Here is a 23,374-nt window from a genome sequence, read left to right as displayed (position 1 = left end):
ACAAGAGTGAGCCTCCATCTCGGGGGGGAAAAAAAGACCATTTTGTCCAGTATAAACTCTTTCAAAATATATACTCAAGCACAGAGAAGTTAGAAGCATAGAGATGTCATCAATGATAATTTCAGGAAAGAATTCTAAGGTGATTTTTTTTGGTTATCTGCATTTTATTTTCTTTTTTATTTTTTGGGGACAGAAAATGCTTGCTCTGTCACCCAGGCTGGGGTGCAGTGACGTGATCAGGACTTACTGCAGCCTCGACCTCCCAGGCTCAAGCAATCCTACCTCATTCTCCCAAGTAGCTGAGACTATAGGTGCATGCTACCACGCTGGCCTAATTTTTGTATTCTCGTATTTCCTGCAGAGATGCGGTTTTGCCATGCTTCCCAAGCTGGTCTCAACTGATCTGCCCACCTCGGCCTCCCAGTGTGCTGGGATTACAAGTGTGAGCCACGTGTGCCGGGCCTATGTTTTCTTTTCTATAATGATCATGACCATGGATTTCATGTACCAACATTTTTCTAACAATAATATTTACAAAGCATACTATGAAAAATGTTCAGAGAAAAAGAAGAATACAAAATTGTAAAAATCATATGTAATTAGTTTTTTTTTTTCTTTTTTTTAAAGGCAGGAAAGAAACAAAGTAGATTGTCCAGGAAGACAATTACTTCTACTTTGTATTTCTCTGGTGAACTCATTAAAAGTTCCAGGAGTAGAATCACAGGTCAAAGTACCCTGGCTTTAACTTCTGGTTCAGAGAATCCTAACAACTTACATTGTCACCAGCAAGGTCTTTGACTACCTGAATAACTCTCACCTTAAAGCAATTCTCATCTGACATTAGCTGCTCAGCTTTCCGCTGATACGTTGACTCCAGGAGGCTCCTTGAGTTCTGTGTGTTCAGCTGGCCTCCGGTGGCCCCATTATTATTTTCTGCCAGGTAAAGGTCAGTCACCTGCACACAGATCTCATCACTCACGATATGCTGCAGCTAGAATCAAACAAAGGCAAGATGTTAGTGAACACAGAAAACATTTCTCTACTATACAGTCAACGTTCCTTTGACTGATCTAGTCACTCAACTCAAAAAAAGTTATTTGGGGGGGGGGGCTGGCAATTTTAGAAAATTAATCACACAAACCACTGTATCATTTTCTTGAAGAATAATCAAGCCAAGATTTTCAGCTGTATCAGTGGTCCATGGTAAAACTTTCATATCTATTTAAAATAAAAACCATACAGAACTCAGGATAATTGTACTATTTAAAATTCTAAGGATCTTTAAATAATTTTCTATAGGTCATATTTTTATTGCATTTTAAAATCATTTACAATTTGCTTTCATACATATTTTCTCTCATTTGATCCTCACAACTGCCCTGGGAAGCAGGCTGGAGAGAGTTGGGGACAGTTAGGAGACAAATTTACACAATGCATCAGAAAGATGGCTCACGCCTATAATCCCAGCACTTTGGGAGGCTGAGGTGGGCCAATCACCTGAGGTCAGGAGTTCAAAACCAGCCTGGCTAATGTGTCGAAACCCCAGCTCTACTAAAAATACACAAATAGCCCGGTATAGTGGCAGGCGCCTGTAATCCCAGCTACTCGGGAGGCTGGGGCAGGAGAATCGCTTGAACCTGATAGGTAGAAGTTGCAGTGAGTCGAGACTGCACCACTGCAAAGCTCACCATGAGCTGGGGTGAGGAAGGGAGCCTTGGAGAATCATGAATGTAATATCTACGTTTATATTCCCAGCCCAACTACAAAGCCTGAAACTCATTATTTAAGAAATAGCTGCTGAATTATTGCCTGGGGTGCTCAGCTGAAGAAGCAGGGTTGGGACTGAAAGTCAAGGTTCCTGACTCCTATAGCCCAATACTTTTCCAAACACACCACCTATTTTTCTATATCTGATAGAAAGTATAGGGCTTGGCCGGGCGCGGTGGCTCAAGCCTGTAATCCCAGCACTTTGGGAGGCCGAGACGGGCGGATCACGAGGTCAGGAGATCGAGACCATCCTGGCTAACACAGTGAAACCCCGTCTCTACTAAAAATACAAAAAAAAACTAGCCGGGCGAGGTGGCGGGCGCCTGTAGTCCCAGCTACTCGGGAGGCTGAGGCAGGAGAATGGCGTAAACCCGGGAGGCGGAGCTTGCAGTGAGCTGAGATCCGGCCACTGCACTCCAGTCCGGGCGACAGAGCGAGACTCCGCCTCAAAAAAAAAAAAAAAAGAAAGTATAGGGCTTACATTGTACATAATGTTAACTCACTTTCTATACAGGCCAATCATGACTGACTATCCAGTACTTGTGTGACAATCTTAGGAAACTAATGACTAGAAAGTTGAACCTTTCAGAGTTCCCATTCTCATGTCATGCTATTTCTATTTTGAAATAAAAATTCTTCCAAATGAAACTTTACCACCAAAATGACAGAAGTGAAAAATAGATACAAGAAGAAAGCAAAACATTAATTTCAATATCAATTTGTCTATTTTACTTTAAGATTATCATAAACACCAAGCCATTCTATTTTTAGGAAGACACATTCTTTTTGAAGTGTTAAGAATCACGATAACTATTTATTCTTAAAGTCCTAAATGACCAATATGTGTATTAGTAGATAACTGGACACAGTGCAAGGTCAGACGGGTGACTGAGTGTGGCAGGAAGGGCAGTATCTCCAGCAACTACAGATGGATAAATAAATCACAATGAGTCCAGATAAAGGATTCTGATACAATCATTAAAATAATGCTTATGAGTACTTGATATCATGTGCAAAAGATTAAGATACAGTGTTTTAGAGAGAAAAAAGGTGGAAAAAATAGATGGAAAGCATGACTTCAATCATGGATACAGATCTTCCACTTTATACTTTTTTTTTTGTTTTTTGAGACAGAGTGTCACTCTGTCACCCATGCTACAGTGCAGTGGCATCGTGATCTCAGCTCAATGCAGCCTCAACTTCCTGGGCTCAAGCAACCCTCCCACACCTCAGCGTCTTAAGTAGCTGGGACTACAGGCATGTGCCACCACGCCCAGCTAACTTTTTTGTATTTTCAGAAGAGATGGGGTTTTGCCATGTTGTCCAGTCTGGTCTCAAACTCCTGAGCTCAAGTGATCCACCTGCCTCGGCCTCCCAAACTGTTGGGATTATAGGCGTGAGCCACCGCCTCTACTTTATACATTCTTGTTGAAGTAGATTGTATTACTGATTCCCCCCACCCCCACACCCTCTTTTTGGATATCTGGCCCCTCCTCGAGTCTTTGGAAAAGGCAGCACTACAATCCAGGGGCAACTACGGAACTCCTACCCCCACTGCTGAGCAGATCAGATTCTCTATCTTGGTAACAGAAATGACACAGAGAGCGTTCAATATATTTTTTGACGAGGAGCATCTGTATGGAAAGGTCCAGTAACACTGGGACCAGGGGTACTGGGAGGGCAAGCCAAAGCCTTAGAGGCTAGAGGAGCCTGGGGCACATGCCGAATGTCCATCTGCAGAGCAAAGCACAAGCATGGAGCAGAAGTCCAGAGTGAAGGCATGCAGGAGAGAAAAATAACCTCCCAGCCCAGTCCTTCCATGGTGTGGTCCTATTTTGAGTTCTGTACTTGAATGTCTGTGAGGTTGCCTGTTGTATTCTTAACACAAATCCCTCTTAAGCCAGTCTACTATAGGTAAGATAAGTGTAATGGCTTGACTTGGCTGGAATGCAGTGGCGCGATCACGGCTCACTGCAGCCTCAACTTCCTGGGTTAAGATGATCCTCCCACCTTAGCCTCCCGAGTATGCTGGGACTACAGGCATGTGCCACCACGCCCAGCTAATTTTTTTGTATTTTTTAATACAAACAAGGTTTCCCCATGTTGCCCAGGCTGTTCTCCAACTCCTGAACTCAAGATATATGCCTGCCTTAGACTCCCAAAGTGCTGGTATTAGAGGCGTGAGCCTTGACTTTGAAATACATGTTGTACACCACGACCAGCCTTGACTTTGAAATATATGTTGTACATCCAGTCAACAGTGAAATCTGAGGGAACACCAAATAAAAGGAGAATGAGAGAAGAGATACCTCCAATTAAAGGAGTTGGGAAGCTTAAAAATGTTTCAAAAAGTCACTGTAGGCTGGGCACAGTGGCTCATGCCTGTAATTACAACACTTTAAGAGGCCGAAGTAGGTGAACCGCTTGAGCCCGTAAGTTTGAAACCAGCCTGGACAACATGGCAAAACTCCATCTCTACAAAAAATACAATAAATTAGCCAGCGTGGTGACCCCTTTGGTCCCAGCTACTTGGGAGGCTGAGGTGGGAGGTCGAGGCTACAGTGAGCTGAGATCACACCACTGCACTCCAGCCTGGGCAAGAGAGTGAGACCCTGGGTTGAAGAAAAAAAAAAAAAGTCACCGTTTTGGGGTTTTCTGGATGAAACCTCTGTTTCCACTGGAAAAAAAAAAAAAAAACCGGGGTGGGGTGGGTGGTGATAGTATTTATTACTGATTCAAAATCATAACCAGATACTTAAGAGTAAATAACTATATCTCTTGTTTCAAAAACTAACCTCAGAATTATTAAAAGTTAGTTTTATTGGATTTTTTTTAAAGCTGTGCTGGTGGTACGAAAGACTTTGTTCCTAGCTGAAGGAGCAGCAAGCCTGTAATCAGCAACATAAGCACAGGATAACTGGAGTCTATTTTATATAAATTTCAGGGAAGTTAACGAAGATTAGTCTGAAAAAGTATGACTATGGGTGCCTATGTATCCATCTAATGATTTCTGCCAGTTACCATCCACACCTCTTATGGGAAGGCCTAATAACTTCTTCAACTTATTGGAAACAACTATTTGACAACTTTCCCCCAGATGTTAAGGTTCATTTATGTGAAGGGCTCTTCCTAAATCCTGCATAGACACTGTGGGAGGAGTGCAAAGGCATGCACCCTTCTAAAACCAAGGCAAAAGCAGGGGTACTTTGCAAAGGATTCAATATTTTAGCCCAAGAGAACATTAAGCAACAAGCTCTTTCCTTCTATAGTGGCAGTGTGGACTCTAGAATTAGAAATTGCTTTTTGCAAGTTTTCGCTTAAGTATTTCACTGCCTTTCTGCTGAGCTGTTCTATGGAAGAGGGCTGTAGGTAGCCACGGTGCCCAGGTGGAACAGCATGATCCTAAAGCCCTACTTACACAAGGAATCGCAGTGGCCCATGGCCACGTGGTTCAACCAGCCAGCCCAGAAGATCTGCAGATGCAAGCAAAAGCACACCACACTGACCTGCACCCTGCATCTGGACCCATCTGGCCCATGGTAAGGTGTCCCACAGTGAGGTATCACACCAAAGTACAAGCTGGCAGGGGCTTCAGCTTAGAAGAGTTAAGGGTGACCAGCATCCACAAGAGGGTGGAATAAGTCCACCACGTCCCTGTGGGCCAATGTTCAGCACCTGAAGGAGTAAGACTCCAAGCTCAACCTCTTTCCCAGGAAGCTCTTAGCCCCCAAGAAGGGAGATAGTTCTGAAAAACTCAAATCAGCCACCCAGCTGACAGGACCAATAATTTCCATACAGAATGTCTATAAGAAGGAGAAAGTCAGAGCCATCACTAAGAACTTTAAGGTATTTGCCAGTCTTCACATGGCCCACATCAATTTTCAGCTCTTCGGCATATGAGTAAAAAGGGCCAAGGGAGCCACAGAACAGGATGCTGAAAAGGAAAAATGAAGCCCTACTGGGGACTTGCAATATATCAGCGGTAAAGCTGGGTCTCCAAAAAAAGGAAAAAGCAGTTAACCAACAATCTCTCTGGGAGTTCAGAACTCAAGTCCAAGAAGTAGAAATGTGACTATCTGTTACAAGCTATTTTTCATATCACTGTTGTAAAGAACAACATGTTTACAAGTTCCCAGGGTGCCACAGGAAGAACACACAAAACCAACCACAAACCTATCTTACAGGGAACCACAGATAAGTGAGGTGGGCAGAGTATTGTAAAAGATGTTATGTGAACCATCTTATAAAAATAATTTCAAATATTGAATAATGCAAGTACATAAGAGTTACCAACACCTTGACCAGGCGCAGTGGCTCGTGTCTATAATGCCAGTGCTTTAAGAGGCCAAGACAGGAACTCCTGATCACTTGAGACGAGAAGTTCAAGATCAGCCTGGGCAAACCAGTGACACTGTGTCTCTATTTTAAAAAAAACAAAAAACAAAACAAAACAAAAAAACAAAAAACTTACCAACACCTATGGAAGAGGCAAGGTTCCACACTGTGTCCTTGCCCATGGCAGGCAAGGTAAGAGATAGACAAATTGGGCAGGAAGCTGGGGTCAGGACCACTGCCCTCTACAGGTGGCCCACAAGAAAAGATATGGGGTAGGTAGGCTCATACACTGCAACTTTGTTAACATGAGAAATCAGGCATCACATTAACCTTCCCTCCTCTCTTCAGAACCTTATGTTCATAAACACTGTTATATGAAAAAGTTGCCTTTCCTTTTCCTTGTCTTTTCTTTGCCTGGCCCATCTCTAGGTAAGGATTTCTTCCCTCACTCACCCTAGCCTCCTCCATGCCCTCACCTGTCTGACAATGCTCTGGATCAGTTTGTCCATGGTAAAGGCAATGTAGGCATGAATGGTGAACATCTCTCTCAGTGAATCTTCATACTGTGATGAGTCTATGTTGCCATCCAGCAGGCTCCGCACCATGTCCAGGAAAGCTGGGTAATAATCTTCTACATCAACATCCACTGTGGGAGAGATGGGATAGGTGAGGCCTTACCTTGCTAAGAAAAGACTAGGGATAGAGTACAGGGCAAATCCCATAGCTGGCCTAAATGGCATTTGAAAGTATGAACGCCAGGTATTCAAAATGTACTCACTCATTTCAATGTAAACAGAGATGAATTCTGACAGGTGACTACAATCACCAGCACTATCTATCAGAGAGTGACTCTGCAACTTTAACAGTGGCTTCTAATATTCTGACTGACCATGCTAGAAAGATAGTTCTTTATGGTACTGCTGGGCCATTTTAGCAGAGGAAAGTATCCTAGGGAAGCCAGTCCTTCAAAGAGCTGTTGGCTCCCCTGCTGAGAGAGGAACCTGCTCTCCCAGACTGCACAAGAGCATTCCTCACATGGGTCACTTGCTCATAAAGCTATTTCAATGAAGCATACAGTACAGATGAGAAAAGGCAGACACAGCCATACTCCAGCACTGGGAAACCTCTTGGGAACAGAAAAACAGGAGTGCAAATTAAACCCTTTATGAATAATGAAGTAATCTGCATTTGTCAAAGTCCTTTTGTTTAAAAATGGATTTGCAACATTGTATTTCACAAATTGCATTAAATCGTCTGTACTTACTGCACATGAATCATTTCAACCACTAGCTAGAATAAATCTCATCAGTTGTTACAGACATTTGGCAACTAGCAGAGGGCACAAGGAATGTTAAAGAGTTTTGCCTTTAGCTTACTAAAGACCCATTTATATAAAGTTCGAAAACAGACAAATCTAATCTCTAGTGTTAGAAATCAAGAAAGTGGAAAAAGGATTGGTTATCAGAGTACTGGTTATGTTTCGTTTCTTGAACATAGGTACGTCTAGTCTGTAAAAATTCACTGAGCTTCAAAATTCTAATTTGTGTACTTTTCTATATATATATATATGCTGTACCTTGTGTGTGTGTGTGTGTGTATATATGTGTATATATATATATATATTTTTTTTTTTTTTTTGTAGAGATGGGGTCTCACTTATTAACCAGGCTGTTCTCAAACTCCTGGCCTCAAGTGATCCTCCCGCATCGGCCTCCCAAAGTGCTGGGATTACAGGTGTGAGCCACTGCACCCGGCCTATACATTGCATTTCAACAAACAGTTGACTAAAACGAAAAGAGTTACAAAACCAACTATTTGTCACTGACTAATTGGTTACTTGCTAGTCGTGTTTGTGCTGGGGAAAAAATGCTAGGAGCAAAACCGAGTTGTCTCCATTTATCTGAAGTCTGACGAATTCATTAAAAACAGGCAAAACAGGACAATTACTGTTTAAAAGAGGCAACTGGCTTGAGTTTCATCACAGAGTATCACATTGTTTAGGTTCATAGAATAGGTATGGGCTTTAGACTCCAAAATATACCACTCCTATGAAAACTGCTTTTATGCCAGAATGAAGTTTTGAGTCCAAACAAGCTATGGTAAGTGTGAGGGTTGGCATTATCAGACAAGACAATATTACGTAAAGCCTCAAACCAGGTTAAGTCCATGGCCAAGCCAGGAATAAGCCATTTTATTTCTAATTTCTACCCAAGTAGATTGAATCACCACAATGAGGTCTAAAATTTATCTTTTTCAAGCTAGGACTAGTCCAGATAAAAGCTTTCAGAGGGCCGGGCGCGGTGGCTCAAGCCTGTAATCCCAGCACTTTGGGAGGCCGAGACGGGTGGATCACAAGGTCAGGAGATCGAGACCATCCTGGCGAACACGGTGAAACCCCGTCTCTACTAAAAAAATACAAAAAACTAGCCGGGCGAGGTGGCGGGCGCCTGTAGTCCCAGCTACTCGGGAGGCTGAGGCAGGAGAATGGCGTAAACCCGGGAGGCGGAGCTTGCAGTGAGCTGAGATCCGGCCACTGCACTCCAGCCTGGGCGACAGAGCGAGACCCCGTCTAAAAAAAAAAAAAAAAAAAGCTTTCAGAACTTCCAGTGTCATTAGCTCCTCAACAGATAGAAGGCTAGGGCCATATCTGGGCTTCCTACATCAGCAACACTTTTTAAAAAAGAAAAGAGGCCGGGCGCGGTGGTTCAAGCCTGTAATCCCAGCACTTTGGGAGGCCGAGATGGGCGGATCACGAGGTCAGGAGATCGAGACCATCCTGGCTAACACGGTGAAACCCCGTCTCTACTAAAAAATACAAAAAACTAGCCGGGCGAGATGGCGGGCGCCTGTAGTCCCAGCTACTGGGGAGGCTGAGGCAGGAGAATGGCGTGAACCTGGAAGGCGGAGCTTGCAGTGAGCTGAGATCCGGCCACTGCACTCCAGCCTGGGTAGCAGAGTGAGACTCCGCCTCAAAAAAAAAAAAAAAAAAAAAGAAAAGAAAAGATACACTCCTCAGATTGACTATTTCCTTAAGAGCCCAGAAGAAATCCTTCATGAAAAAGCTTTTGGCTCACGGCTCAAGTACTTAATTTATGAAGTGAACTGGAAGCAGGCAGTACAAAATTACATAAAGCACATGACAGTGTTCTGAACCCTCACTTACTTTCCTTTTCCTGGGTTCTAAATATTTATCCCTGTCTTGCCTGTTCTCCATGTCTCACATCACCTCTTGAGTTCCAGTCTCCTTTGCATAAATTATTTCTACATATTAGGAATGAGCCATAAACCCTACTGGTTAAATGGAAGTCCTGCCCAAAAATATGAGAAAATTCTGTTTTAAGCACTAGGAATTTATGTTCTGTCATGGATTGAAATTGTGACAGTTTAGTCTCTATCTGTACTTTGAAACAGCTGGCAGTAACCCAGAAATCTGCCATTTGACAAATTAACAGTGATACCCTCTTCCCTGGTATGTCCACAATACCAATCACTGACCAAGTGTCCATGATCTAAGCCCTGCGTAGGATACTTTGCACAAAGCAACAGCACAAAGCAACTAGCATCTCCATTTTTCAGATAAACAGATTCAGAGAGTTTAACCAACTACACAGACTCTAAGGCCTGTGCTCTATTAACAAAAGAAGCAGTCCCAAGTCTAGGTAGCTCTAAAGTCCTTAACCTCACACATCCTCTGTAAATCAGAGGTCTCAGCACTCACTAGGTTCCTTGAGACGTAGCTGAATGGCAGGGCTGTCACTCTTGTCTCGCTTTATGCCCAGCACTTCCCGTTCCCATTCTCTCTCTCGGTTTTCTTCTTCAATTTGTCGTTCCGCTTGGGAACAAATCCGTAGCAGCCTCAGGCAGAGAATCTGGTGCAGTCGCATAAAAATATACCAGTTGTTATTGACATAGAAGAGGTTGTATACTTCATCCATTCCTCTTAATTTTTGAGCTGCTGTGTTACTAAACAGTAACTTGGACTTAGGGGGACTGCTCCCAACACCATTGTGCTTCTTAACTGCCCCTGTGGCTTCATCTACATCCATCTCTTCTTCTTCCTCTTCCTCCACATCTGAGAGATCACCTCTTTGGGCAAAGAGCAAATCTGGAATAAAATGATGCATGATTTGTTTTATCTTATACTTGTCCTCCTTCTGAATGCCTGTCTGCCTCTTCACATGGTGGATAATCAGAGCAGCAGCATCTTCCAGTATTTGTTTGTCTTCATACGCAAGTGAGAGGTGTGGGCCAACAGGTACACCAGCATTCTCCTCCGTAGCCTGCTCTTGCCTCTGATGGGACAGAGACACAAAAATATTCTGTGAGGTGTCTACAGCGACAACATACCTACAAGACCACACCAGCCATACATCTCATTATCAACTACAGTGTCTATATTTTTCTAATAAAAAACTTAGGACCTGGGGTTGGGAGCGGTGGCTCACACCTATAATCCCAGCACTTTGGTAGGCTGAGGAAGGCGATCACTTGAGGTCAGGAGTTTGAGATTAGCCTGGCCAACATGGTGAAACCCCATCTCTACTAAAAATAACAAAATTAGCTGAACATGGTAGTGGGTGCCTATAATCCCAGCTGTCGGGATGCTAAGGCAGGAGAATCACTTGAACCCATGAGGCAAAGGTTGCAGCATGCCGAGATCATACTACTGCACTCCAGCCTGGGCAACAGTGAGACTCTGTCTCCAAACAAAAAACAAAAACAAAACTTAGGGCCGAACCGTAATGATTTTTGTCCCTCTTCCAGAAACAAATAGGTAATGACGGAGATGTGGTTTGACGTCAAAATACAGGTACCTTCTATACACCAGTGACTTACAGGGCGAGTGAGACAGAACTGGAGCCATCTTTTTCTTTTTTTTTTTTTTTTGACAGGGTCTCGCTCTGTCACTTAGGCTGGAGTGCAGTGGAGCAATCCTGGTTCACTATAACCTCCATCTCCCGGGTTCAAGCCATTCTCATGCTTCAGCCTCCTGCATAGCTGGGATTACAGAAGTGTGCCACCATGCCAGGCTAATTTTTGTATTTTTGTTAGAGATGAGGTTTCACCATGTCCCCAGGCTGGTTTCAAACTCCTGGCCTCAAGTGATCTGCCCACGTCAGCCTCCCAAAGTGATGGGATTATAGGCGGGAGCCATTGTGCCCAGCGGGACTATCTTTCAAAATTCTGGACTAGTATTTATATAGAGGATATGATATAAGGTCTGGGATGTACTTTACTTCTGGGGTGGGGGTACGGAAGGTGACAAAGTAACATCAGCAAAATATGGAGGATTAAGTTTATTTATTTTATTGATTTTGAGATGGAGTCTTGCTCTGTCACCCAGACTAGAGTGCAGTGGCATGTTCTCAGCTTACTGCATCCTCTGCCTCCCGGGTTCAAGACATTCCCCCACCTCAGCCTCCCGAGTAGCTGGGACTATAGGTGCACACCACCATGCCTGGCTAATTTTTGTATTTTTAGTAGAGACGAGGTTTCATCATGTTGGCAGGGCTGGTCTCTTAACTCCTGACCTCAGGTGATCCGCCCGCCTCAGCCTCCCAAAGTTCTGTGATTACAGGTGTGAGCCACTGTCCCCGGCCTGATTTGAGTTCACATAAGAGCTCATTTTACTATTTTTAAAATTCAGGATCACCCCCTCCAGGAATTCCCAATTGCACTGCATTTATGTTTCTATCCATCAGCTAAAACTGAGCCCATGGAAACCAGAATTGATTGCTTATTCATCTCTGATCCTAGCTCCTAGTACTATTTATAGTTCTAGTAGGCATGCTGAATAAGCAAGGATTACAAAGAGTTTGGTGATCAATGACAAGTTTTGAAGCTGTAGTAAGGAGAGATGGGACTATATGAATACAAGGTATTGTTTGAGGGAAACAGGCAGTGAGAGAAGTGGAAAATGGAGGCAGGAGGTATAAGTTGAAACCAGGATAGTAAACTAGGAAACTAGTGAAATAGCTTAGGTATAAAGGTAAAGTTTAGATTTAAAATAGTAGAATGAGGAATAGAAAAGGCTATGCCAGCTATAAAGCAAGAATCAACAGGTCTTAGAGAGTCTCACCTGCATTTAACAAAGGTAATTTCCAGAAATCAAAGCTGTGCTAAACATAGACTAGAGTCCTCTCACAGATGTAGAAAACCCCAGCTCACCTCATCATAGATACTCTCAATCTCATTGAGTAAGCTCTTAGACCTCAGGACCTTTGTGTCATTCTGTTTAAAGTTGATCCCCTGGTGGTCCAGAGATTTCAAGTAGTATTTCTCATTTTGTTCTCGCCATACTTTGTTAAAGCCTCGCTGAGCTTCTCGCCATTCTTCCTCTTTCATCTTCAACCTAGTGAAGTGGGAAGGGATGGAAACAACACATGGGAATTCAGAGGGTTTAGAAGAAAGAAATTTGCCAGGTTTACTTTCTTTCAAGAAAAGTCAAAGCCATATTAGGTCTGTCAAAATTATTGGCAACTTGGGATGTTATCAAACCAGTCTCGAACTCTGTTTCATGAGGAAATTACTTATCCAAGACTTATTTTGGGGAAATGAGTTATCTCAAAGTCAAATAATTTACCTAGAATGGTTACTTATCAAACAGCATTCCAGGGAATACCTTTGAGATGTAAATATTCCTTGCAAAAAGAGTTCTTATTTCTCTGCTGTAGGACTTTGTAAAATGTTCACAATGCTAATAGAAACACAAAAGTCCAAGAGCAGAGAACTTGCACAGTTATGTTCCTCTGGATACAGTCTGGAAAGTTCTGATCAGAACTGCTTCTAATAACCCAGAAGACAGCAGACTAAGACAAAAAAACAGCACTAAAACTGAAGAATAACCTGTATTTCAAAAGCCAGAAGTTAAATACTACAGGCAAGAAGAAGAAACCATCAATCTGTGCCAGCTCTTGAGGGGAAGATGAGGGAGGACAAATAAAATCTGGGTATTTGTGAACTGTGCAGCAAATAAGAATTAGTTTTTACCAGATGATACTGAGAGAACCAAGCTCCTAACAAAGGATTCACAGTGTGGTCAATAATGACATGGGGCTGGGCATGGTGTAGCTGGTGCCTGTAATGCCAGCACTTTGGGAAGGCCAAGGCAGGAGGGTTGCTTGAGCCCAGGAGTTAGAGGCCAGCCTGGGAAACATAGCAAGACCTTATCTCTATTTAAAAAAAAATAAAATAAATAAAAATTAGCTGGGTGTGGTGGTGTACTCCTGTAGTCCCAGCTATTCAAGGCTGAGGTGGGAGGATCACCTGAGCCTGGGAAGTTGCGGCTGCAGTAAGCTGTGTTCTTACTACTGCACTCCAGCCTGGGTGAAAGAGTGAGATCTTGTCCCAAACAAACAAAAAAACCACAAAGATGTTAACAACAGTTAGTCCTGAGTGTGGCAGGAACATGGGTGGTAATTATCTTCTTTTCTGTACTTTAAAATACTCCCCCAGGGTTGGGGAGAAAGAGAGGTCTCATGGGACAACCAGGTTGAAAATGAGAGCCTTATTTAATGGGACACTGAACCAGTAATGAAGTGCACACTAAAGCACTAAGGGCACATTTGCTCAGGTACCTTTTAAGGACAATCGGAACAGCAATGGAGGGATTCTTTCTCAGACCATCAATGATGTCAGCTGCTTTATCAGCATATATCCTCTGGAGTGCTTTTCTATGGATGACTTCTGATGTGCCCCCAAGGGTGTTGTCCAAGCGAAATTTGGCTTGTTCCTCAGCAGACAAGCGGGAAAGCTTCTTCTGTATTGCTTCCAGAACCCGGATTGTTGCCAGATTGGTCTCTAAAACTACATCAAGCTGAAGAGGAAGACAAAGAAGGGTATGCTCAGGACCCAAATCAGAAGAGAATAGAGTAGTGATTAGAAAAATAAGGTAGGGAGTTAAACTCCTTGGATCTGAATCCTGGTTCTGCCCTACTAGCTACGTAAGACTGTTTCTTTATCAGCAAAATAGGGATAACAGCACCTATTACTCTCACAAGCCTGTTTCTGGATTAAATTACACAATCCACATAAAGTATTCAGCACAATACCTGACACATAAGAACCACAGGATGAAGCTGGATAAACGGTAGTTATCACCACCACCACCTGCACCGTGTGCTTTGCTTAAGACTACTGATCTTAGACCAGAGGAACCTAACAGGAGATGATGACTTTACTGATACTTTTCCCTGAACTTTCCTGAATTGCTAAGATCCGTTATGAACAAACAATAACAATCAAAACAATACCAAAAGACGGCTCTGTCTTGAGAGTTTTTTTTTATTTAACTTGAAATATTTAAATATATTCAAATACTAAAATACTCAGTAGCCTTGTTCCACATCCAGTAATAATAAGAGCAGTGACTATCATACCCTAAGGAGTTCACTGTTGTATCTGCGGGTAATGATTTAAATTCTTATCGGACTCCTGGCAACCTTTGAGTCTACTTTTTCCTTAGCTTAAAATAAGGTTCTCTAAATGAAAAACAGAATGAAGTAAATGAACAGTCTACAACCAAGTGTTTGCAGAGGTGTTCCCTAAATTTTCTTGTTTTGGAAATGTGGTCATCATTTTGTCAATATTTCTGGCCCCTCTTGCTCTCCAATTATCGATAAAAAATGGACTAACTTCCTGGCTCCCTTATGATTGGATAGGGTCATGTAACTAGTTCTGACAAATGAGTTGTTATGAGTTGAGAAGAAGTCATGTTTATCACTTCTAGGCTGGAGCATTTAAAGGTGTGAGATCCTTCTGAGATCTCTTTTCTTCCTAGTGACTAGCAACAATCATAATGGTGGCAATCCCTTGGCCTGAATCCCCAAGTGATTCTGATATGCCAAATCCCCTGCTAAACATCAATGTACATGTAGAATGATTAGAAATTAAACCCACTGGCTTTACAAGTCACTCAGATATGGGAGCTGTCTGTACTGAAGCATTACTAACCTATCTTGATTGGTAAAGCATGTTCCTTCAAACTAGCTCATCCCACCAAATCTTAAACACATGCTTACCCCACTTCTTTCATCTTTGCCCTCGTAGTCATAAATGGGAAATGAAGTTGCCTCTCATTTGGAGGCATACCAGTTGAGAGGGGATAGGAACATTCTGTCAAAAACAGACACCAAGCTCTGCTAATTCATCAGCTAACCTTACTAAACATGAGTAACAAAGAAATGCTTTCTTTTTTTTTTTTTTGAGACAGAGTCTCACTCTGTAGCCCAAGATGGAGTGCAGTGGCGTGATCTCGACCTCAGCTCACTGCAAACTCCGCCTCCCGGGTTCACGCCATTCTCCTGCCTCAGCCTCCTGAGTAGCTGGGACTCCAGGCGCCTGCCACTGCGCCTGGCTAATTTTTTGTATTTTTAGTAGAGACGGGGTTTCACCGTGGTCTCGATCTCCTGACCTCGTGATCCGCCCGCCTTGGCCTCCCAAAGTGCTGGGATTACAAGCGTGAGCCACCGTGCCCAGCTGAAATGCCTTCTTTAGCTTGATAACACTCCCTATGGAAGTTAACATCTGTCATGATTTAGTTTTCTGCAAATAGGTGCAACTCCTTATAAATGCTGGGCAAAGATGGCTAACCACCTGCCAGTGGCCAGGCAGCATGTGGCTCTTAATTAAAAACACACCAGAAACAGCTGAAGCAACTGTGAGGAGGGAAAGCTGCAAAGAGCTAAAAGAGTACTTAAAAACAAATAAACAAACAAAAAAACAAAAAAAAAACACAGCAAGGTACCTATCCATACAAATAAGCACAGACAGTCAATTTAATGTAATAGATACACTAAATAGGATACATGTCATTTTACCTCTTTAGACAAACCAGACTTCTCTTTTTTAAAATGATAATGTAAACCAGACATATAAACACATTGGGGATTCTGAGCCCACTTTCAGTAGTCCCCCTCCTGATATAGGTGGTATGGGGCCCTCTACCACCTCATTTATTCACTCCACTCTTCCCTTCCTAACTACTTCAAAATAAAGTTCCTGAGACAGGCGCAGTGGCTCACAGTTGTAATCCCAGCACTTTGGGAGGCCAAGGCAGGTGAGTCACTTGAGGTCAGGAGTTCCAGACCAGCCTGGCCAACATGGTGAAACCTGTCTCCACTAACAATACAAAAAAAATTAGCCAGGTGTAGTGGCGTGCACCTGTAGTTCCAGCTACCTGGGAGGCTGAGGCAGGATAATGGTTTAAACTCGTGAGGCAGAGGTTGCAGTGAGCCGAGATCACACCACTGCACTCCAGCCCGGGTGACAGAGCAATACTCTGTCTTTAAAAAAAAAAAAAAAAAAAGGCCGGGCACGGTGGCTCAAGCCTGTAATCCCAGCACTTTGGGAGGCCGAGACGGGCGGATCACAAGGTCAAGATCGAGACCATCCTGGCTAATACGGTGAAACCCCGTCTCTACTAAAGAATACAAAAAACTAGCCGGGCGACGAGGCGGGCGCCTGTAGTCCCAGCTACTTGGGAGGCGGAGGCAGGAGAATGGCGTGAACCTGGGAGGCGGAGCTTGCAGTGAGCTGAGATTCGGCCACCGCACTCCAGCCTGGGCGACAGAGCCAGACTCTGTCTCAAACAAACAAAAAAAAGGCCCTAATTTAACCTTCTTTCAAAAGGAGCCAATCAGGCCAGGTATGGTGGCTCACGTCTGTAATCCCAGCACTTTGGGAGGCCAGGATGGGATGATCACTTGGGCCCAAGAGTTTGAGACCAGCCTGGGTAATGCAGTAAAACACTATCTCTATAAAAAACAAAAAATTAGCCGCAGGGGGTGGGAGGCAAGGGGAGGGAGAGTATTAGGACAAATACATAATGCATGTGGGGCTTAAAACCTAGATGACGAGTTGATAGGTGCAGCAACCCCCACGGCACATGTATATCTATGTAACAAACCTGCACGTTCTGCACATGTATCCCAGAATTTAAAGTTAAAAAAAAAAAAAAAATTAGCCAGGCATGGCAGTACATGCCTGTAGTCCCAGCAACTTGGTGGTGGGTAGGGGTGGGGGTCTGAGTGGGAGGGTCACACTTGAGCCTGGAAGGTTGAGGCTGCAATGAACTGTGATTGTGCCACTGCACTGCAGCTTGGGCAACAGAATGAGACCCTGTCTCAAAAAAACAAAACAAAACAAAGCAATCAATACCAGAAACATGAAAGAAAAATTCCAGTTCTCATAACAGAGCTGGTTTACTAACCATGGCAAGATACTTGCTAAGGGTAATGATACATACAGATCTTAAATAATTTAAAAAGTTTCAAGAAAGTACTATAAACCTTAGGATACTGATTTTCTTCACCATGTAAAACACAATAATCTTAAAATGCCATGCAAAATCAAAAGAACTATTATTCAGCCATCAATGGACAATTTCAGTTAAAAGGGCTAGCTAAAGTGGCCTAGATAAGTCACATTTACCATAAAACATGTACTAATATATTTGACCAATGTACAAAGCATGGAAAGTACCACAACAAGCATTTACCACAGAAGAATGTGAGCCTCTGGCTCTTCCATCTTAATACCCCTCAGAGACAGGTATTAAGATAGTCTTTCACTGAGCATCTCCCATATCCCCCAAATTCAAATGCCAAAGAAGCTTGTACCTCAAAGCGCTCATCTTCACAACGATAAATATGTTCTTCATATTGAGTCTTCTTGGAACTCACAAAGGTGGAGTCCTCAGACCACGAAGGGAAGGAAACCCAGGTATCATTTAAAACCTTTGGGTAGAAGAAGAGAGACTGAAACAAAAGCCTAAAACAGCTTTCTGGTGATTAAGCATTCTCAATAAAAAGACAAAACTCTAGCGGAGAAATAGGCAACTAACATTACTTCACAAATTTCACCTTTAGCAAGTTTACAAAAAGGTGTTAGTAAGAAAAGTGTTCTGAATATAAGTGGAAATATAATTCCAGTGCTTTGGGAGGATGAAGCAGGAAGATCACTTGAGCGCAGGAGGAGTGACCCCATGTTTACAAAACTAAAAACTTCTATTTTTATATTTTTAGCTGGGTGTGAAGGCATGTGTAAGTCCCAGGTACTTGGGAGGATCATTTGAGCCCAGTAGGTTGAGGCGCTATGAGCACTCCAGCCTGGGTGACAACACGAAATCCTGTCTCAAAAACAAAAAAGTAGAAAACTTTTTAAAAAAAGGACTAAAAGGGTTCTTAATTTCATTATTCATATAAATTCTCAATCCTTGGTACCACCACTCCCTTCCGGAAAAAGCTGAGGACCCAGGGCTGATCCTTGCTAGGGAAGGCCTTACCTCTTTACAGAGAGGAGTCCTTCCTGTACACTTGGGCTGCTGGTAACTCTTTGGTAAGGCTCGATAGCTGGAGCCCAATCGTTTACAAGAAGCATAATCTATCTCCATAGCAATGCCCTCTGTGGCTCGTTCCTTTGGATAAGTTTCCAGATGTACAGACTCCTTATAGCCCAGAAAGTTTTTAAACCAATTAAACAACTCAGGGAATTTCCTGAAGAATCAAACCAAAAAGTGACAAGCAATTAGGGGCATGATGCAGTTATCCTGAGGTATGACTACTACCATCTGGTTTTGGATCAGAAATCTACCGGGGACAAATTATTTCCTGCCTAAGAAGAACTGCTTCTGAGCATTTGGTTTCCCCCTTTTCTAATAAAATACTCTCAGATCAGTTAAAGTGGTGATAAAAGAGTTGTACCGAAACCAGGCAAAATAACAAACCATTCTTTTGATCAAGAATATTGCTTTAGGCCGGGTGCAGTGGCTCACGTCTATAATCCCAGCACTTTGGGAGGCCGAGGTGGGCGGATCACGAGGTCAGATCAAGATCATCCTGGCTAACACAGTGAAACCCCGTCTCTAATAAAAATACAAAAAATTAGCCAGGTGTGATGGCAGTCGCCTGTAGTCCCAGCTACTCGGGAGGCGGAGGTAGGAGAATGGTGTGGACCTGAGAGGCGGAGCTTGCAGTGAGCCGAGATCGCACCACTGCTCTCCAGCCTGGGTGACAGAGCGAGACTCCCTCTCAAAAAAAAAAAAAGAAAAAGAAAAAGAAGATTGCTTTAATGTTCACATAATTCTTAGGCTGTCAAATATAGTAAAGATTCCAGGCTTGGCGTGGTGGCTCATGCCTGTAATCCCAGCACTTTGGGAGGCGGAGGCAGGTGGATCACCTGAGGTCAGGAGTTCTAGACCAGCCTGGCCAACGTGGTAAAACCCCCATCTCTACTAAAAAAAACCACAAAAATTAGCCGGGCGTGTGGTGACAGTAGCTCGAAGTGGGAGACTTGAACCCAGGAGGCAGAGGTTGTAGTGAGCCGAGATTGCGCCATCACACTCTAGCCTGGGGAACAAGAGTGAGACTTCGTCTCAAAAAAAAAAAAAAAGAAAGAAATAATAATAATAATAATTTTTTAAAAAATTCCAGAACTCTGGGAGAGATTTTTCTTGATAAACATCCAGCACTGGTCAGAAGATCAGGAAACCACTAGTCTTGGCCATTAGTCAATAAATATTTAATGCCCTCGCTATTTTCTCATCTCTAGAGCTGGACTAGAAGACTTCTCAGGACTCTTTTGGCACTCACATTTGAGTCAACTGACCTATCTCAAGTAAATTAACTTTGCCTATCACATACTCTCACAAATCAAATATTACCTGGCCTCCATATAATGAATCAGGGCTGAGCCCCTCACTTCACTTACCCCAGGAAAGGAGAGACTAGTTGCACAAGCTCAGCACGAGAGATCACCTCCTGGTTAAAAATAACAAGACAGCGCAGGAAATTTTCATAGGCTTCGGCACTCCGAAGAGCCTTTCGGACCTTATGGAGACAACAGGAAGAAAAACAGTTTTTGTTTTTCTTAAAGTGGGGAATTGAAAAGGGCCTTGCTCTGTCGCCCAGGAAGGAGTGCAGTGGTGTAATCTCAGCTCACTGCAGCCTCCCACCCTCAACCTCCCAAGGAACTGGGACTACAGGTGTGAGCCACCATGCCTGGCTAATTTCTAAATTTTTTGTAGAGATGTATTGCCCAGGCTGTCCTGTCATTCGTTTTTAAAAATTGGGGAAATCTGTGGCTGGGCGTGGTGGCTCATGCCTATAATCCCAGTGCTTTGGGAGGCCAAGGTGGGTGGATCACTGGAGGCCAGGACTTCGAGACCAGACTGGACAACATGCTGAAACCCTCTCTCTACTAAAAATACAAAAATTAGCCAGGCATGATGGCACATGCCTCTAATTCCAGGTACTCGGGTGGCTGAGTGAAACATGAGAATCACTTGAACCTGGGAGGCAGAGGTTGCAGCGAGCTGGGATAATGCCACTGTACTCCAGCGTGGGTGACAGAGCAAGACTCTGTCTTATAAGTAAAAAAATAAAATAAAAATGGGAAATTTGAACTGATATTTTATGATACTAAGTAATCAATGTTAGTTTTTTTAGATGTGACAATGATTATGTTTGCAAAAAGGAGTTTTTTTTGGTTTTGTTTTGTTTTTTAAACACAGTGCAGCTCTGTTGCTCAGGCTGAAGTGCAGTGGTGCGATCTCAGCTCACTGTAACCTCTGCCTCCTGGGTTCAACCAATTCTCCTGCCTCAGCCTCCCAAGTAGCTGGGATTACAGGCATGTGCTGCTACACCCAGCTAATTTTTGTATTTTTAGTAGAGACGAGGTTTCACCATATTGGCCATAGTCGTCTCAAACTCCTGACCGTAAGTGAATCCACCCATCTTCGCCTCCCAAAGTGCTGGGATTATAGGCATGAGCCACCGTACCTGGCCACAAAAAGGAGTCATTTTTAAAAGAAACTTACTAAAATATGCATGGATGAAATAATATATCTGCAATTTGTCTCCAAATAAACTGGGATGGGTGGGAATATATATGAAACAAACACATCGGCTAGGATTGGGAACTGCTAAAGCTGGATGGTAGGTATGTGAGGAATCATTTTACTATTCTCTTTACGCATGTTCAAAATTTTCCAGCTGGGCGCAGTGGCTCACGCCTATAATCCCAGAACTTTAGGAGGCTGAGGAGGGTGGATCACCTGAGGTCAGGAGTTCGAGACCAGCCTGGACAACATAATGAAACGCCGTTCTACTAAAAAAAAAAAAAAAAAATTAGCTAGGTGTGGTGGCGAGCACCTATAGTCCCAGCAACTCGGGAGGCGGAGGCAGGAGAATCATTTGAACCCAGGAGGCAGAGGTTGCAGTGAGCTGAGATCGCGCCACTGTACTTCAGCCCAGGCAATAAGAGTGAAACTCCGTCTTAAAAAAAAGAAAAAAAAAAAAATTACCGTAGTAACAATTTTTAAAATGAGATCTCGGAGTATACCTTCTCATATGCTTGATTCTCCAGACCATATCAGAATTACCCTGGCTTTTGTTGCCTCTTTTTTTTTTTGAGATGGAGTTTCACTATTGTTGCCTGGGCTGGTGTGCAATGGCGTGATCTCAGCTCACTGCAACCTCCGCCTCCCAGGTTCAAGCAATTCTCCTTCCTCAGCCTCCTGAGTAGCTGGGATTATAGGCGTCTGCCACAATGCCCAGCTAATTTTGTTTTTGTATTTTTAATAGAGAGGTGTTTTCACCATGTTGGCCAGGCTGGTCTTAAACTCCTGACCTCAGGTGATCCACCCACCTCGGCCTCCCGAAATGCTGGGATTACAGGTGTGAGCCACTGTGCCCAGCCTGTTGCCTCTCTTAACACATGTTTACAGCAAGAATCTTCGCCAAGACTGTTTTAAACTCTGGTAATCTGGAATAATGCTCTCTTAAGATACTTCTGTCCTCTGATCTGGTCTTTTTTCTTCCTCTATTTACAGTATTGAGCATCTTAATACCAAAAACCCAAAAATGATCAATGGCATAGACAAAGCAAAACTAGCCTAGCCAGATTACCAATCTGGGGCTTCAGTTCCAAAGTAAATATTTAGCACTGTGATCCTTTGGTGAGGACCACAGACTGCCACCAAACCAAGTGGCTTACCAGCAACCCCTGCTCCAGACTTCCGTATGCTTTTCGTTAACTATTCATTAGTAGACACTATATAGAATCTAGACTTTTAAAGCTAAAGATAAAAGAGCACTGTACCTGTTATACTGTATACCCTATTTACCTTTACTTTTCATTAGCTTTTAAACATACACAAAAGTAGACAGAAATATAACAAACCTATGTACTCAACCCTAACCTCAATGATCTATAGTATATTTTGTTTCATCTATACTCATTTCTCCTACCACTGCATTTTAAACCAAATTCCAGACATTTCATCTAGATATAGTATATATGTTTAAGTACTAAGAAAATGCTATTAAAGGACTGGGCGCAGTGACTCACGCCTGTAAACCCAACACTTTGGGAGACCAAGGCAGGCAGATCACCTAAGGTCAGGAGTTCCAGACAGCCTGGCCAATATAGTGAAACCCTGTCTCTACTAAACATACAAAGGCCGGGCGCGGTGGCTCAAGCCTGTAATCCCAGCACTTTGGGAGGCCGAGACGGGTGGATCACGAGGTCAGGAGATCAAGGCCATCCTGGCTAACACGGTGAAACCCCGTCTCTACTAAAAAATACAAAAAACTAGCCGGGCGAGGTGGCGGGCGCCTGTAGTCCCAGCTAATGTAGTCCCAGCTACTCAGAAGGCTGAGGCAGGAGAATGGCGTAAACCCGGGAGGCGGAGCTTGCAGTGAGCTGAGATCCGGCCACTGCACTCCAGCCTGGGTGACAGAGCAAGACTCCGTCTCAAAAAAAAAAACATACAAAAATTAGCTGGGTGTGGTGGTGGGCACCTGTAATCCCAGCTACTACTCGGAAGGCTGAGGCAGGAAGATTGCGTGAACCCGGGGGGTGGAGGTTGTGGTGAGTCAAGATGGCGCCAATGTACTCCAGCCTCAGCAATGGAGTGAAACTGTCTCAAGAAAAAAAAAAAAAACATTACTCTTAGAAATTAACTTATTTTCAGAAGATTCCTTAAGGCAAGGCATGGTGGCTCAAGCCTGTAATCTCAACACTTTGGGAGGCCAATGCTGAGGCTGAAAGAAGAGGACTGTCTGAGCCCAGGAGTCTGAGACCAGTCAGGGCAAAACAGTGAGACCCCCCTCTCTCCAAAAAAATTTTAAAAATTAGCTGAGTGTGGTGGTGTGTACCTGTAAGTCCCAGCTACTCAGGAGGGTGAGAAGGATCACTTGAGCCCAGGAGTTCCAGGCTGTAGTAAGCTATGAAAGCACCACTGAGTTCCAGCCTGGGTGACTGAGCGAGACCA

General features: G+C 43.4%; 1 protein-coding gene and 1 pseudogene across 4 annotated transcripts in view; one reads left to right on the top strand and one right to left on the bottom strand.

Annotated features, from left to right (window-relative positions):
- SIN3A (SIN3 transcription regulator family member A) overlaps positions 1–23,374 on the bottom strand; it is a 91,719-nt gene that overhangs the window by 13,527 nt on the left and 54,818 nt on the right. For all 4 annotated transcript variants that reach the window (XM_033190964.1, XM_033190963.1, XM_033190961.1 and 1 more), the window contains exons 10-17: positions 19,810–19,928; positions 18,386–18,596; positions 17,721–17,837; positions 13,680–13,918; positions 12,271–12,454; positions 9,821–10,394; positions 6,579–6,748; positions 818–991 (exon numbers count right to left, since the gene is read on the bottom strand). In XM_033190964.1, the coding sequence (XP_033046855.1) occupies positions 818–991; positions 6,579–6,748; positions 9,821–10,394; positions 12,271–12,454; positions 13,680–13,918; positions 17,721–17,837; positions 18,386–18,596; positions 19,810–19,928 (1,788 nt within the window). The remainder of the gene's footprint in view (positions 1–817; positions 992–6,578; positions 6,749–9,820; positions 10,395–12,270; positions 12,455–13,679; positions 13,919–17,720; positions 17,838–18,385; positions 18,597–19,809; positions 19,929–23,374) is intronic.
- Positions 5,164–5,718, top strand: LOC117071236 (annotated as a pseudogene).

The sequence above is a fragment of the Trachypithecus francoisi genome, unplaced genomic scaffold (genome assembly GCF_009764315.1).
Source record: "Trachypithecus francoisi isolate TF-2019V2 unplaced genomic scaffold, Tfra_2.0 Lachesis_group3, whole genome shotgun sequence".
NCBI lineage: Eukaryota > Metazoa > Chordata > Mammalia > Primates > Cercopithecidae > Trachypithecus > Trachypithecus francoisi.
This window is presented reverse-complemented; position numbering and strand designations above follow the sequence as displayed.